This window comes from Pectinophora gossypiella, chromosome 4 (genome assembly GCF_024362695.1).
Source record: "Pectinophora gossypiella chromosome 4, ilPecGoss1.1, whole genome shotgun sequence".
Lineage (NCBI taxonomy): Eukaryota > Metazoa > Arthropoda > Insecta > Lepidoptera > Gelechiidae > Pectinophora > Pectinophora gossypiella.
Window position 1 is genome coordinate 13,694,608 of NC_065407.1, and position 18,158 is coordinate 13,712,765.

At 38.3% G+C, this 18,158-nt stretch overlaps 1 protein-coding gene across 1 annotated transcript in view; it reads left to right on the forward strand.

Moving 5' to 3' along the window:
• Nucleotides 1-18,158, forward strand: part of LOC126382349 (synaptogenesis protein syg-2-like) — a 336,238-nt gene that overhangs the window by 153,126 nt on the left and 164,954 nt on the right. Inside the window, exon 2 of the mRNA XM_050032158.1 lies at nucleotides 6,229-6,375. Within this exon, the coding sequence (XP_049888115.1) occupies nucleotides 6,303-6,375 (73 nt within the window). The 5' untranslated portion in view covers nucleotides 6,229-6,302. The remainder of the gene's footprint in view (nucleotides 1-6,228; nucleotides 6,376-18,158) is intronic.

Sequence of the window (18,158 nt, forward strand, 5' to 3'; positions counted from 1 at the left end):
TTCAAGATTTGCGATTGGTACAAGTCAGTGTTTATTTATAAGTCACTAAATTTAGCTTTAAAGTTTTGAAATGTAACATATATTTATAATGTGATAAAGTAAGTGACTGTTAGTAAACCAAAAATAAAATAAATAAATAAATAATTTTTGTTTAGGTACTAGCTGTCGCCTGTGACCTCTCGTATGAACATAGGTTTTCTTCTTCCTAGGACACCATGGTTGCACCACCAGTGAGAAATAATTCGGGATTCGGTTGCCGTCAATAAATTGGTTGCGCATTTTAGGAACGAAATACGAAGAAGGCTGATGGTGGGGACCAGCAGATGGGAATAATAAATGCCAAAGAGAGAGGGAAATTCAACTGTGGAACTGTGTCGCCCATCTTGTTTTTCCGCCAATTAGTTTTTTTCACCGGCGATTGGATTTGATTAAGATCTAAAGTTGTATAGTTTTGCCAGGTCATAGGGAGTCTCCCTGATGCTGATCAGTTTCAGAAGGTCTGGAAGTTTTCCCGGAGCCTAGACACCGATCCGATTAATTTGACCTTACAAACGCACTAGTCGCCCCTACGATTTTTGAAAATTCCCCTCGATTTCTCTGGTCTGCCATCATCAGACCCTGACTTCCTTAACATGGCACCACCTTGGAAATATCTCCTTTCGAACAAAAAAATATTTATCAAAATCGGTTCATACACTACGAAGATATCCCCGAACAAAAATAAAAAAAAAAAACAAAAAAAATATACGGTCGAATTGTAAACCTCCTCCCTTTTTGAAGTCGGTAAAAAGGAGAATTTCAGCGACATAATTTTTGGTTCCACACGTGTGATTTTTCCGTAGTCGGGTTTCAGTTTTGAAACTTATATTTTTATTTAGTTTAATTTGGGGTTTTAGTTGTATCATAATTAGATGTGTTTCGCGGTTTCAAGTATCTAATAATAAAATCAAACTATCCTAAAACGGACTTTATTACTCGCATCGCAGGATTCGTAGGTCAATAGAAAGCAGCCGGCCATCCATCTTAATATTTCCCCTGAAACAGCTGACACGAACCATCCGTCTTGCTAAATTGCCGACTATGTACCACGATCTTGATCGTTGACGGATCCTCAGAATAGCTCTTTTACTTTTACAACTTTTTGCCGTACATTTGTACGAGGAAAGTGTCTCGTTTGTGACTAAAAGGTTAAAGGCTTTGCTTTCGGTCCAAAAGTTGGGTCTGATCGATCGGGATTGAACATGATCGCTACTTATGTAGTTTCCAAGAGTTACAATTGGGTCGTGTACTAGGTTTAAGATAAATGATGAAATTCTGTTTACTAAATAAAAACACATGTAAAACTAACGAAAAACATTAACTTTTTCTATTTAACTTATTTATGAATTTTAAACAATAAAAACGTAATACATAATAAATCCGACATTTTATTACTTACCTAATTTACTAACCTAGTTTGTAAGTCACTGTACTAACAATATATGGATTAATGTCCGAAATAAAGATATTTTATTTAATTTATTTATTTTATTTTATTTTATTAATACGTTTTTCTGTGACGTCACAGTATGCTTTTTCAAACAAATTCCATAGTAATTTTATGTTTTGCGTTTAGTAAAAAGTAACTGATTTGACTAGTTAGAAACTTATTATTGTTGGTTGTATAACTAGAGAATTTTCGTATTTTCGTATGTGTTATAAATATTAAGTATGGATGACCAGAATTATAAGGTTGTCTAGACCACCACTACTGACGAGCCATAATTATATTATAATATATAAAGAGTCTTTCGATTTGAACATAGAAATTTCCTTTTCTGAATATAATGTTCTTCCTAAATTTAAAAATATAGGTTTTTGGTTTATTGTTGTATCCTGCCTAGATAAAATAAATTGTTTCAAATAGGATACCTACCCTCAATATCACTAATTTAACTAATTTAAGAACACGTAACATTAACAGCCTATACACGTCCCACTGCTGGGCACAGGCCTCCCCTCAATCAACCGGAGGGGGTAGAGAGCATACTCCACCACGCTGCTCCACTGCGGCCCGAACACCTCCACGGTGTTCGGGCTAGTAACCCGGGACCAACGGCTAACAATAAAATAATAATACGTAACATACATACATAAACAGGCTATATACGTCCCACAGCTGGGCACAGGCCTCCCCTCAATCAACCGGAGGGAGTATGGAGCATACTCTGTTCGTTTTGTTCCTCATTGGTTTTCCCCATTCTCTCTCTCCTTCTATCTTTCCATCCATGATGTTTTATTAAATTCGTTGTCTCTTATTAAGTGTCCAAAAATCTTGCCTCTTCTGTTCATGATAACTTTAAATATTTTTCTTTTCCTTTATTATCTCTGGCAGTCGATGATACCTTTGATATCAAACATCTATAATTATATATTATAACTTTGATATTTGATAGCCTTCGTAATTCAAATAATTTCTCACAGTACTATTGCGGTCTAGAATTTTAGGGTATTCTAAAAATATCCCGCCCCTCAAAATTCATGGAAGCAGATATTCTTGTAAGCAATCTACATAATTTTCAGAAAGAACTTTTAGTGCCTGGAAGTTTCTATCAAGCTGTCAGTGAAAAAACAAAATAAACGATTTGTAGATGTGGCTTGGAAAATGGCGGTTTAGTTTATTTTTCTTAGCATGTCTCATCATCACAAATTTAAGAGCCACGCTCTTGTCGGTGTAGCATTCTCCATTCTTGTCTATCAAAGACCAATTCCTTCACTTCCTTTTAAGACACGAGGTTCGCCTTCTCTTTAATCTGTTCCATGTAAGCTCTTCTTAGTCTTCCCCTTTCCTCTCTTTCCTTGTAGCTTCCATTCTATGATGTTTTTAATAAATTCGTCGTGTCTTATTAAGTGTCCAATCATCTTGTCTCTTCTGTCCTGAATAACTCTCAATATTTGCCTCTTTTCCCTTACCTTTAGAAGCACTTCCTCTTTAGTAACTCTTTCAGTCCCACTTATTCTTTCTATCTTCCTCCAACCCCACATTTCAAAGACCTCGAGTCTCTCTCTGTTTTTCTGTGTCAGCGTCCACGTTTCACATCTATAGAATGGCATTTCTACATCATGAAATGTATATCTCTTCCTGGCCGTATGGCCTGTATAGACCTGCTCTTCGATCGTCACCAACTTCGTCCACTCTTTGATGTTGTCCAGTCACGCCATCCACGGCCTTCCCACGCTTAGCACGGTTTGGTTTGATGATGTCATTAATTTGTATGGAATTAGGTAAATAATGTAATACTTTGTGTTTTCTTGTTATCTTCGTAACATAATATATACCATACCTACTCCGTTATTCAATTATAAATCCTCCAATCTCACGGTAAGAATAAGATATGCTATAGTCTGGTAAGTCTTAAAATCTATTTGTCGATTTTTACCACACGCTAATCAGTAGGAGTTAACAAATTCTAAATATTTTTCAATCAATCAATCAATATTACTTTATTGCACAACGACATATACAAAGGACATAAACATACGAATAAAAACATAAGTACAATAGGCGGCCTTATTGCTAAATAGCAATTTCTGCCAGGCTACTGTGGTCTATATTTTTTATATTCCTACTTCTAGCCTTGCAGGTTCTAATAATAAAAGCTCATCACAGCATCGCTGAATGTTATTTTCGTATCCACTATCGATAACTCCCAGGTAAGGTTCTTCCAACTTTCCTTCGCGTTGTGACTTTCATAAGACGAAAAAGGTTGAAAGTTTGGAAAATTGGCAAAGTCTACATTCTATAGGATCCTCGGGCAGTCTGTAATCTTCTCCGGGTTAAGACCTGAATATTTAGTAGATTTTAATGATTTAGAAACTACGCTGTGCTTGACTAGAATTGTGATTACTAGCTTAATGGATCTAGACAAGGAATCGCTAGGGACGAACGAGCTCTTTTGAAATGGAATATTCATATTATCGCACCGCAAACAAACAGCAAACATGCGATAAGCAGAGACAGAAGCAATCAGAAAACCACGTTCAGTTACTTTTTGTGTAACTAGGTATGAAGTCCCTAGATTTAAATAATAGTGAACAGTACCAAACATTTTTTTGGTACTCTCTATAATTTGGTCGAATTTAAAGGGTTTTTGATTTTTTCTAACATAACCCGTACTTAGCGAAACTCACAAAGAGAAAATTAAATCGAAAACAAATCTGACTCGGACGGGACTTGAACCCGCAGCTCTTGTCAAGACGGGACAAGTGTGTTGCCCATTATACCACCGGGTCCTCAAATCAAATCAAATCAAATATACTTTATTGCACAGAACTAAAATTTCAACAATCAGACAAAACACATGAATACAGTACAATTTGGGCGGCCTTATTGCTCTAGAGCAATTTCTTCCAGGCAACCAACAAAAGGAAACAAACATTTACAACTTGGATGCGGGATGGTGCAAAAAAAAAAAATTAAAATAAAATAATAAATAAATAAATACCTAAAAGTAAAACTAAAGTTAATATAATAGGTAAATACTCTATACTATACCTTGATTGTGGGTCCTCCTTCTGTCCATGTGAAATTCTTCGATCTATGAGTCATTAGCGGATTCAAGTCTTATCCGAGTATTTTTTTTTTTTCATTTACTAATTTTGTCTATGTTAGTCGGATTACGGAGTTATGTAACGACATTGACATGATTGGGTCCATATCTCACTGGGACAACATGGTGGTATCACCACAGTTGCGTCACCAACAAAATGTATGCAAATTGTTACACAATCAAAAATATGCCAATATGGGTGGCACGGCGCGCGGGGCGAATTATATCGAGAGCCTTGACCAATCGACGAAACGAAAGTTATCTACGTGGATATCGACGTACGGGAAATTGGTCTTGGACCTGATAAAATTTTTGTTTTATTTTATTTGGGTAGCTTACAGCCTTTTTTACAAAATGAATACTTGTTGTTGTCTTCTTATATCGTCTGAGTTGTGAGGTGAATTACCAACCCCATCAACCCTGGTGTCAGGGCTACTATCGCCAAAGGTCCCTGACATGGCTCATGTAACGACTACTTACTTACATCAATAAGTAGTAACCGGGACCAACAGTTTAACGTGTCTTCCGCAGCACGGATCTCGCTTTGAGACAATCAGGTGATCAGCCTATTATGTCTCAAACAAACTAGGGATCACAAGGTGATTTTTGTGATATGTCTCCACCGGGATTTGAACCCGAGACCTCGGGATCGTGAGCCCAAGGCTCAAACCACAAATTAGAGTAAGGTAGCGTTTATACAGCTGTTTACATTATGGTGGTGCCGTGACCGTGCCGGAGTAGCGCCATCATGGTGTCTTAGTGAGATAGGCCTCTTAGTAGTAAAAGAAGTTAAGGTATTAGTATAGATAACATTCTGTGAGAAGAGGGTCAGACAAGCAGATAGATACTGTGGTCTTAGATAGATTTAAGTACCTAGATTAATCTACCAGTCCTTGTCTAAGCCAACTAGAAAGAGTCCCTTTATTTTAGGTAATGAATTCATTCTTATAACAAATTTAATATTATATGGCCCATAGCGTTGGTCTCCAGATCTTCAGTACTCGTTTTGTTATATACAGCTGGTATTAGTGACATCGTAACGAATACTGAGGGGGATGATTCAAACCATGATTCTGAGTTGATATCAAGTGGAACTGTCCCTCGCAAATGTTTGTTTTTGTTTTTTAAAGTTATTTTTTAATTCTATACTTTTGAGACTTCAAATTCGACTCAGTATGAACTCACAATCATGGCCTGAATCATCCCTCAATTTTTTTGGTACGGTGTCACTATATGAGCTCGGTGGCGCAGCGGTAAACGCGCTCGGTCTGCGATTGTTGAAGTTAAGCAACTTTCGCAAAGGCCGGTCATAGGATGGGTGACCACAAAAAAAAAAGTTTTCATCTCGAGCTCCTCCGTGCTTCGTAAGGTACGTTAAGCCGTTGGTCCCGGCTGCATTAGCAGTCGTTAACAACCATCATTCCGCACTGGGCCCGCGTGATGGTTTAAGGCCCGTTCTCTCTATCCATCCATAGGGAAGGCCCGTGCCCCAGCAGTTACGGTAATGGGCTGATGATGATGATGTGTCACTATATAAATGCAGCCTATTTCCAGTCCTTAACATTTTTTATTCAATTTATACTTAGAAGAAATCTGGTACGTAAATTATTATTTAAAGATGTCATTATTTTTGTTTCAGGGTTTAAATGCGGAGAAACAAGAGTTCCGGTGATGTAGTACCTAATGTGGTGAAGTGTTACGTATAGTGGTGTGATGGAGGGTCGCGCTTCTCCCGCCAGGGTCCTCTCATTGTGGACCCTCATCATCGGCAGCTTTAATATTGCAGGTCAGTGTACTGTGCCATCCACAAAACAATAAATAACTATATAATATGAACAAAATATTTAAATTATTTCTACGCTACGGCCTCCGTGGTCCAGTGGTTGAGCGTTGGGCTCACGATCTGGAGGCCCCGGGTTCGAATTCTTGTGGGGACATAATAATATCACATAAATCACTTTGTGATCCCTAGTTTGGTTAGGACATTACAGGCTGATCACCTCATTGTCCGAAAGTAAGATGATGCGTGTTTCGGAAGGCAGGTTAAACCATTGGTCCCGGTTACTACTTACTGATGTAAGTATGTAGTAGTTACATGAGCCATGTCAGGGGCCTTCGGCGGCTCTGTAATAACCCTGACACCAGAGTTGATGAGGTTGGTATTCCACTTCACAACCCACATGATAAGAAGAAATATTTCTACGTTAGCATTTTATAATTTATCTTTGACCCAGTCAAATATCCAATAGCACATCCACGCGATATCTGCTTGAGTAGTGAGAAAACTTGTTTACTCACCTTTCTTAACCTTTTGCGGCCGAGATTTCCAGACACAATAGTTATAGAATGGGGTTTAGATTTTAAAAGGATAGCCGATAGCGACCCATTCGTTGTTACAACTTTAATGCGCGACGCGATTTGTATCCAAACAAATTGAATTTAAATTAGCGAACACCGAAAACGTGTTTAGTTATTCATAGAATTTGTAGCAGAGTACAAACTCTGCACATGGTCTTTCTTTCTTACGGTCAATCATTTTAAATTTCGAAATTCTCATTCCATTTCACAATTCCTTTTATTCTACGCTGACGCTTCATTTGCATTCCCGACCTTGATATGAGCAACATATATCACTGCTTAGCTCTGGCCGTGCCCACTAATTTTATAAAGCATAGTTATAATTTCGTTAAGTTTTTGTTTGTGAAGTGCTAGTTAATAAACTGAGTATTCCTATTGGTGTTTACTGTTTTCTTCGCTATTTCTACTCATCCTACTCTCCTGCTACTACTCGTGCCGCAAATTTGTTTGAAATAATGAGTTATTACGTCATTAAAAAATGGATTAACGTCGAACTCATTGTAAAATGTGGTCCAATGCATAACCTTACCCTAATCGACAGTCCTTTAACCGACAGACGGTGTCGTCGCTAGCGACAATCAGTAGCTGATTGAAGAAATTAGAATATAGAATTGGTATGACTTTGTTGAATATAATGAATATAAGGAGCGGGAAAATAAAAATGCGTCCATTTTTTCTCTATATTTTTTAAATTTAAAGATGGCGCTAGATTTTCTAGATTTTTTATAACTTAAAAGTTGGTCTTCTATCCTCTTATATATCATTATATTATTAATAACTTTTGCATAAAATGTGTTGCCCTAACTAATAGCTCAACCAGTTCAATCTCTGCCTGGCTGAACGCTGATCCCCAAGACACAGGCCTATAAGCTTAGTATGGAGATCAGAGTTCAACAAATAATTTGTACACTTTCTATATAGGTAAATTAATTTACTTGTTTTAATGATTACTTATAAGTTTTTTTTTCTATATAGGTACTTAACTTAATCGAACACCTGTACAAATCTCTTTGATAATAAAGAAATTATTATTATAAACAATCTATACGGCCTCCGTGGTCCAATGGTTGAGCGTTGTGCTCACGATCCGGAGGCCCCGGGTTCGAATCCCGGTGGAGACATATCACAAAAATCACTTTGTGATCCATATTGTGGTAAGGACATTACAGGCTGATGTCATGATTGTCTGAAAGTAAGATGATACGTGCTTCGGAAGTCACGTTAAACCGTTGGTCCCGGTTACTACTTACTAATGTAAGTACGTAGTCGTTATATGAGTCATGTCAGGGGCCTTTGGCGGCTCAATGGTAACCCTGACACCAGGGTTGAGGAGGTTGGTAATTCACCTCACAACCCACACGATAGAAGAAGAAGAAGAACAATCTATATACGTCCCATTGCTGGGCACAGGCCTCCCCTCAATCAACCGGAAGTATGGAGCATAGTCCACCACGCTGCTCCAATGCAGGCTAGTGGAGGTGTTTTGGGCTAGCAGCCCGGGGTCTTCCGAAGCACGGAATAATCTTACTTTTTCGGACAATCAGGTGATTCAGCCTGCCTTGACTTTACCAAACAAAGGACAGTCTCACATTTAAAGTGATTACGACAATGTCCCCATCGGGAATCTAACCCGAACCTCAAGATCGCGAGCTAAACGCTCTAACCGCTAGACCATGCAGGTTGTATGGTTATGAACACCAACTAATTAATTTGTTACCAATACGTGCATTAAGAATTCAATTACATTTACACGTGTACACACACAATGAAACATGCCAAATCACAGAGATATTGATACCGGTTCAAGTCTTAAGAATATTTTTGTTTTCCACAACGCAACATTGTTCGATGATCATTTTCTTTACTATAAAGAATGGCAGCCAACTCTTTTGCTTTTATGACATAAAATAACATCACGCTGGTATCACCTAAGGCAGTAAGCAAATATGTATAATATTTTTTTATTAAATAACGGCCTATGTGGTCCAGTGATTGAGCGTTGGGACAGTTGAGGAGCTCGGTGGCGCAGCAGTAAATGCGCTCGGTCTGCGATGGTCGAAGTTAAACAACTTTCGCAAAGGCCGGTCATAGGATGGGTGACCATAAAAAAAAAGTTTTCATCTCGAGCTCCTCCGTGCTTCGCAAGGCACGTTAAGCCGTTGGTCCCGGCTGCATTAGCAGTTGTTAATAACCACGAATCCGCACTGGGCTTGTGTGGTGATTTAAGGCCCGATCTCCCTATCCATCCATAGGGAAGGCCCGTGCCCCAGCAGTGGATACGTTGATGGGCTGGCGATGATGATTGAGCGTTGGACTCACGATCCGGAGGCCCCGGGTTCGATTCCCGGTGGGGACATATCACAAAAATCACTTTGTGATCCCTAGTTTGGTAAGGACATTACAGGCTGATGTCATGATTGTCTGAAAGTAAGATGATCCATGCTTCGGAAGACAAGTTAAGTCGTTGGTCCCGGTTACTATTTACTGATGTAAGTGAGTAATCGTTACATGAGCCATGTCAGGGGCCTTTGGCGGTTCAATCATAACCTTGACACCGAGGTTGATGAGGTTGGTATTCCACCTCACAACCCACACGATAATAAGAGATAGAATATACACCCATTCTTTACCTATCTTGCTTTTGTTATCTAGAATCGTTCGTTAACTCGTCCCATATACCTACGGCCCATTTGGGACGAGTAGGTGACAAACAAAATAATTATTATTTTCTTTCGTCAACTCGTCCCACTTATTTTTGTATGGAATTATATGATTTGGTACAGTCAGCAAGACAAAATGTAACATGTTTTTACGTTAAGTAAGATTGAATATTTTTTTTTTCAAAACCAGACACGTCTTGTGTGTTTTTCAGGTCGATATACCCGTATCATACTTATAACCTCCTATAGGGTGGGTACTGCCACGAGAAAGAAATTGAAAAAAATTAACACCCGCTGCCCATTTTAGCGGACAATCCCGGTATTGAGCATGAAATAAAATGGAATTACATAACATAACATAAACAGCCTAGATACGTCGATTTGCTGAGTACAGGCCTCCCTTCGATCAACTGGAGGGGGTATGTATTCCACACCGCCGCACCACTGTGGGTTGGCGGAATTAAGTTCTTCTATCGTGTGGCTTGTGAGGTGAATCAACAACCTCATTAACCCTGGTGTCAGGTTTATTATTGAGCTGCCAAAGGGCCTTGACATGACTCAAGTAACGACTACATCAGTATGTAGTAACCGGTACCAACGGCTTAACGTGCCTCCCGAAGCACGGATCATCTTACTTCTGGACAAGCAGGTGATCAGCCTGCAATGTCCTAACCAAACTGGGGATTACAAAGTGATTTGTCCCCACCGGGATTCGAACCCGGGACCTCCGGATCGTGAGCAGAACGCTCAACCACTGGACCACGGAGCCCGTTAATTAAATTTACCTTATTTATTAATATCTCATTTTGGGTGAAAACATCTAGCAAAACTGATTTCACGCCCAGTTGTTGACTCCTAATCTTCTTCCAGGAACTCATCTGATAAAATGGCTTTTAGTAGAAAACGCTTAAAACTTAAAATTGTTCCACTTCCTAACAGGAGGTGCGCGAATGGAAAATTCCTTGAACCAATAAATCATTGTTCATTACGCGAAAGTTTTGAGCCTCCGAGTGATTATTGAGTTTGTTTATTGATATAACAATCGATATTGGATTCTTGGATATTCAAAGAAAACAGTTTAATTTTGTATCGGGCGAATTAATGTGTAAATATAATCAAAAGTTTTAAAGTGTGTTATTGTTCGTAGCACAAAGTTTTAATTTCTTTTTAAGTAAATGCTTTAGCAATTGTAATTTGTTTTCTTTTGTATTGTTACCGACATTTATTGTTACTACAACCCATCCACGTCAACATGAATCCTTGTTGATATGCGACATCCTTTCCGCTACTCCTTGGAGCGCCCAGCGTTCACCTGTTTTTTACCCGACTTAGGCGAAGTGAAAAGGAGAGTTATTGTTGTTGAGTTATTGTAGTGTTTGACTGCTATGTAGTGAGCTCAGCAGGCTCTGCACAGCAACCACGCAGCGCGACGCGAACAATTTGGAGGTTTTCAACCAATACACGCAGCGAATGTTATCAACGTGGATATACGTTGTATGGCTATTGGTTAGAGCCTTCGATATAATACGCGTCGCGCGCGGCGCTATTGCTGTGCCGCAATGGCTGTATCGATACGCATGCGCTGTGATTGCCTAAAACGGCTTTTCTTGAATCAAGGTCGCAAAGTGTTTTTTGTGATGTGTCCCCACCGTGATTTGAACCCGGTCCTTCGGATCGTGAGCCTAATGCTCAACCACTGAACCACAGATGCCGTTATTATTTAATTGAATCACCAACAGTTACTACGGTTACGAGTAGTTATATGTATATACACTTTGAAACCATGTCGCATTAACTTTTTTGACAAATTAAACCGTAAGTCTCATTAAATGTCAAATATGATAGTGCGACAGGGTTCTAAAGTGGGTACATGATATTGCTCATGACTGTACATGTACATTGTATACGTATATAATTATGTCGTTACAGTGGTATACAACTTTTAGACTTAATGTGTAACTAATTATAGATAACTACACCATGCACGTTATTATGATACCCGATTAATTGATAAAAAAAAAACTTAAAAAGTAAACATTTTGAAAAGATGCCAACATGCGAAGGTAAGAAGTGATAACATTTTATCATGCGTGCATGCGGAAAATTCGAATCGAGAACCAACTGTTTCAGTTATATTTTATCTATGGACAAAAGTGGTAATAACATAGAAACACCTATAATACTGGACTGGATGAGGTCAAAGCTCGTTTCTATGATGAATAGATAGATAGATAGATAGAATCTTTATTTAGGTTTAAGACGTTACATAAATTTCTTAATATTAAAATTTGAACATATATGAAATGTAAGACTTAAAACTAAAAAGGGTACTCGCTCGGCTAATGTCGTATCGACCCACATGAGGGACAATACGACGCCGATTTTCAGCCAGACCCCTAAAAAATAATACAAAAAACTTAAACTAATAACAAATCAATTATCAGCAACAGACTCTGTGCTATTAAAATAAAAACATTATGCGTACTGGTCATATACCTTACTTAAGTAATTTTGAGTTGTTTGTTTGCAGATAGATGTGTGTCTAAGAGCGCTGAGTGCGTATGTTATGTATGTGTGTATGTGTGAGTATGTGTGTTACCAACTAGCCCTACGATAACATCTTGGGATAGGGTGTATAGAGCCCACTAGGTGATCAGCGTGTGATATTGTAAATGTATAAATGCAGACCTGTATAAACTACAGGACCACATTCACACACCAAAAGAAGTAAAGACAAGATTAGGGTTAGGTAGGATATCTAAAACAGCAGAAATACATCAGCAGCATCATTCACCTGTGCAGTAAAAATAAACTTTCCTAACTTTTTCTTGAAAGTGCCAATAGAACATTCTAGAGAACGTAAAGGTGGAGGGATCGTGTTCCACACTTTTGCTGCTGTGTATTTAAAACTTCCCCGATAAGCCTCAGTTCTATGGCTAGATATACAGAGCATACCGAGACGCTTTCGACTAGACCATTTAAGTTTTTCGAATAAATAGAAAGGTTTCCGGCTCTTAATTATTATTATACCAAACAAAAATGTAATAAAAAATAAAATAATGTAATGTAATGTAAAATGTAATATTTAAATAGTATCATATTTGATTGGTCTGTGTCATACTACTAATGTTCATGTATCGATTGTTTTGGTAAGACTATAATTACGAAATGATCACCATACAATTACGATCCTTTAGTGGGTAGATATAAGTTGAGAATAGGTCACAACATTGAATAATTAATATTACTGCGTCCCGCACTAAATCGGTAAAATCGCTTCTTCTCTCGTGTGGGTTGTGAGTGGATTACCGACCATCAACCCTGGTGTCAGGATTACTATTAAGCCGCCAATGGCCCCTGACATGACTCGTGTAACGACTACTTACTTACATCAGTAAGTAGTAACCGGGACCAACGGCTTAACGTAAAACCTAAATAAAGATTCTATCTATCTAACATGCCTTCCGAAGCACGGATCATCTTACTTTCGGACAATCAGGTGATCAGCTTGTAATGTCCTAACCAAACTAGGAATCACAAAGTAATTTTTGCAATATTTCCCCACCGTGATTCGAACCTGGGACCTCCTAAAATCAGACACGTTGGTGGGGAACAGAGAGTTGCTATTATATACGTAGTAAGTCATCATCATCAGCCCATTAACGTCCCCACTGCTGGGGCACAGGCCTTCCCTATGGATGGATAGGGAGATCGGGCCTTAAACTACCACGCGGGCCCAGTGCGGATTGGTGGTTATTAACGACTGCTATTGCAGCCGGGACCAACAGATTAACGTGCCTTCCGAAGTACGGAGGAGACCAACTAAAAACAAAAAAACCAAAAACTAAAACTTTTTTTTTGTGGTCACCCATCCTATGTCCGGCCTTTGCGAAAGTTGCTTAACTTCAACAATCGCAGATCGAGCGCGCTTACCGATGCGCCAACGAGCTCCTCATACGTAGTAAGTATTATTCCTTATTCTATGCCAGTGGTTGAGCGGAGCAATGGAGAGAGCTATGCTCGGTATTTCCCTGCTCGATCGAATCAGAAATGAGGAGATCCGCAGGAGAACTAAAGTCACCGACATAGCTCGAAGAATTGCAAAGCTGAAGTGGCAGTGGGCAGGACACATAGCGAGGAGAACCGATGGCCGATGGGGCGGAAAGGTTCTGGAGTGGCGACCACGTGTCGGACGACGCTCAGTGGGTAGGCCCGCTACAAGGTGGACCGACGACCTGGTGAAGGTCGCGGGAAGCCGCTGGATGCGGGCAGCGCAGGACCGATCGTCGTGGAGATCCTTGGGGGAGGCCTATGCCCAGCAGTGGGCGTCATACGGCTGATGATGATGGTTGAGCGGAGTGTGGGTATGTGTGTAGTGGGTGGCTGTATGTTGTGTATTTATATTGCGATAGAATGTAAATGACCTGTGGAAAAAAACATGAATAATGTAGGAGCTTGCTAGCAAAATCACGTGCTACAAAACTGCTGACGAAGCAAAGATAACGCATACCTGGACATGTAAATGTAAGTTTCAGGACACTGCGATCAACATATTAAAAAAAGCAGAATTAATTACATATCACGATTATTTGTTTGATATGTTTTCCTGTACTTAAGTTCATAAATACCTACTAGTGCGCAGTACTTATACTTACAGGAAAACATAAATATTTCCTCTAGTTATTATATAACTTGTAATGTATACCCTCATTGATTTAAAAGACGTGTTGCTGTTGCAGTTTCTTGTCATTTCTTCTCAGCTATATAACACCTTGCGAAATGACGTAAATTCAAAAATGATACCTTTAACAAGTTTATCCATGATAATTACGTTGAATAAATGATTCTGATTTCTGACATATCCCCACCCCGTTAAAAGTATCCTAACCCCCCAAAAAAGAAACTGAAAAGTGATTATTAATGTATATAATGGCCCCGATTCCTGCAGACATCTCTTAATTTTACTTTAAGTTATACCTGTCATTTTCTTATCCGCCGAAAAGGAAAGGGACGGATGATTGACAGCTCTTAATTTTAGGAAGAATGAGTAAATAAATGAATAACCCGGGCGAATTTTTAGACGGTTGTTTTAGATTTGTGCTTAAAATGTGCTTAAAATTGACGTGTGTTCCATAAATTTTATGCTTGTCGATTACCCGTCCCTTTCCTTTTCGGCGGATAAGAAAATGACAGATATAACCTAAAATAAAATTAGATGGTGTTTACAGGAATTAGCACCAATGTGTGTCGTAAATTTTACCTATATAAACTTTCTTATAATTATTATTTTTAAAGTTTATTTTCTTTTATCCCTTTTTTAATTATTATTATTATTAGAAGGTATTATAAGGTATCTATTCCGAAACAGACCTGTCCGAATAAAGAGTGTCACTGGTTACAATCCCGGCTCGGACTAAATTCGACTTTATGACTTCGAATTCATGTTTGGTCCATATATAATAGATGTCACTTGTTTTCCAAGATTTATGCCCGGTTCATGGCATAGGGTCGGTTCTTATTACATGGTCGCTCCATATTATTGGGACTTATGCATAACCAGCGAGGAATGGGTGTATTATACATGGTGTTAGTGACATTGTAAAGAATGCTGAGGGGATGATTTAGCTTATGATTCTGAGTTAATATCAAATCGAATTTTCCGTCTCAAAATTTATGAAAATATTAGTTTTTTTTTCAGTTCGATATTTTTGCGACGGATTATTCCACTTGATATCAACTCAATATCGTAGTCTGAATCATCCCTCAAAGTTTTCGTTACGATGTCACTAACACTCTGTATACACTTTGTACGGTCACGAGTACTATGTATACACTGTGAAACCATGTCACATTATCTTTTTGGCAAATTAAACCGTAAGTCTCATCAAATGTCAAATATGATAGTGCGACAGGGTTCTATACTGGTGACATGATATTGCTCATGACTGTACCCGGATGGTTAGCTTCAGAGATAAGGGGCCGGATGTTATGTTTATAGTTTATAAAAATGAGCCATAGGTGATTAGTACACCACCTGTCCCAATGCACCATATACGGATGGATACAATCCCTTAGCTAGCTTTTACTAAATATTAAACTAAGAGTAACGAATATTTACTACACAATCAGTTTGTCGCTGAAAGTTGTCTTTTAACGAATTGTGTCCCTGCCCACCCCTAAAGGTACTACCTACTGGTATCTATCACGTAATAAAAAAAACAATAGTGCATACAGGGATAATCGCCGGTTGGTGTCACACAACATTTAGATTAAATTGTCTTAAGGGGCCTCTACGTGTTAGCTTCGGCCCCACGCACGTCTTCCAAAAGTCCGGGACTCCATAGTCCCGAGATATGGAAACGACAAACATTATAATAGTAAAGTCCGGAACTCCATAGGCCATACATAATAATACAACACTTTATTGCACTCTTTACAAGACATTTACAGGATACAATTATTCTAAGATAGGCAAAGGCGCTATCGCTAAGAAAGATCTCTTCCAAACAACCTTCGGCAGAGGATATAGTACACTTGTTTCACGTATATTATTGTATAAAAAAAAGTTTATTGCAGTAACATTTGGTATATAACAATAAGTAAGGGTTGGGGCATCCTTTTAAACAGGCATATGCTTTTATAAGGATTGATTGTATACCTAAAACATTTCCAGTCTCAAGGCGCTACCAAAAAAATATGTTATCATTCCATTGTCTTCTTTAATACGAACTCATACGGACCACTTCGTGTTGTAATAAAATTAATCACGACAAAGTAGGTCGTTGGTATTATTTTATGTTATTACCACTTTGTTGTAACCTTTTATGACAGTGAAGAATACATCGTGTTAGTGACGTAACGAAAACTTTACGTTCTGATTGAATGATTCAGACCACGATTCTGAGTTGAAACAAGTGTAATTTTGTATTGCCTTTTTCTTAATTAAAATTCATAAGTTAAATAAAAAAAAGGTTTTTTTTGTCACCTTTAGTCGTCTTTATTTAGTAATCAGAATTTCATAATTTACTATTGAGCTAGGAGACTACTCGAACCTTTACCTTTAATCTCTTCCGGGTAAAATGATACGACCATTTTAATATTTAATGGATGAATTTCAAACAACTTTGTTACCACATCTTAAAAGGTCAGGGCTCAAATTCGGGTATTAATGAATTTTGAAAGTTTTAATGATGACCGGCATGCGTCACGTTATAAAGTAAAGACGATCATTCAAATTAAAGTCGCATTTCAAAAATCTGTGAAAGCTTTAATCAGAGAATGAGTGACTTACATCGAAGCGTCACGGCGAATCACCACTCAGGCTCGGAACCATATGAATTGGCGTCGTGGTTCACGCTTCGACTTGTGCTGAGTGAGGCCCTTTTATCTAACGGCGTCCACCACCACCTTATGATCATTCTAATGAATATCCTCTATGTTTTCATACCCTATACAAATTTTGTCAAAACTGATTTGCACTTTTTCCACAAATCACTTTAGCAGATTACAGATACGTCAATTAGCAAAGTCAACCATGATTTATACCATTCAGGGTTTCTCTGTCGCATAAATTTTCCAACAAGCCGTCATGTTTGACTTGCATGACTTACTATCGTCTTGCAAAATAACTGTGTGGTTATAAACATGCAGGTTTAATTATAAAATATTGTTACATTACAACATACTAGTTCCAAGAAGTATTAAAATTATTTTTCTTACGTGACCGTGACCGCAGTTACATTTCATAGAATCCACATTACTAACCTAATGAAGTTCTTTAAAGAAAAAAATACACGAGTTTTTCCTTATAGAAGCTGCACTATACTAGTACCTACAACATGCAATGGTTTTTTTGCTCTACAATGTTTCTCAGGGGCAACTTTTTTTTTCTCTGGCCAACTGGGTCCCACTGTAAAGCTTTTCTTTAACTTAATGTTGTTATGCCTTCGATGGTATTAACTACTTGGCCGGACAAATAAGTATCGCTAAGAGTTTTCAACCGGTACAAATTAAAAAAAAAACAGGCATAAGGGTGCCGTATTCGGCGCGAACCTAGGCTCGGGGCGTCGCAGAACAAAGAAAAAATGAGGGAAGTTCATTATTAATTTCTTGTTTTTTTTTTTCCGTTATTGGCCTTATATGGAACGTCAACCACACACATTTTTAACTTTTCTTAAATTCCTTATAAGAAAACATTCGCAAAAAAACTTGTACAAAAATAAAAATACAGCCAAAAATTAAAAAGAATTTTCTTGTTTCTTAGTAAAGGGAAATTTTAGAGTTTCACAGCAATATAAAACAACAAAGTCATTCAAAGCTCTTACTTAGAGCAATTGAAAAATTAGCATTTTATTTCTTCAACACAGAAATAAGTACAGCTTAGTCTGAATCGCGTGGTGTTAGTGAACGATACACACAGCTCTTTAGATCTACCAACATAATACGATATACTATGTGGTAAATGTCACCAGTATTGGGCTGCTTTTCCCTTCGCGGGTTGGAAAGTCAGACAGGTAATCGCTTCTGTAAAAAACCGGACCTGGCAAATCTT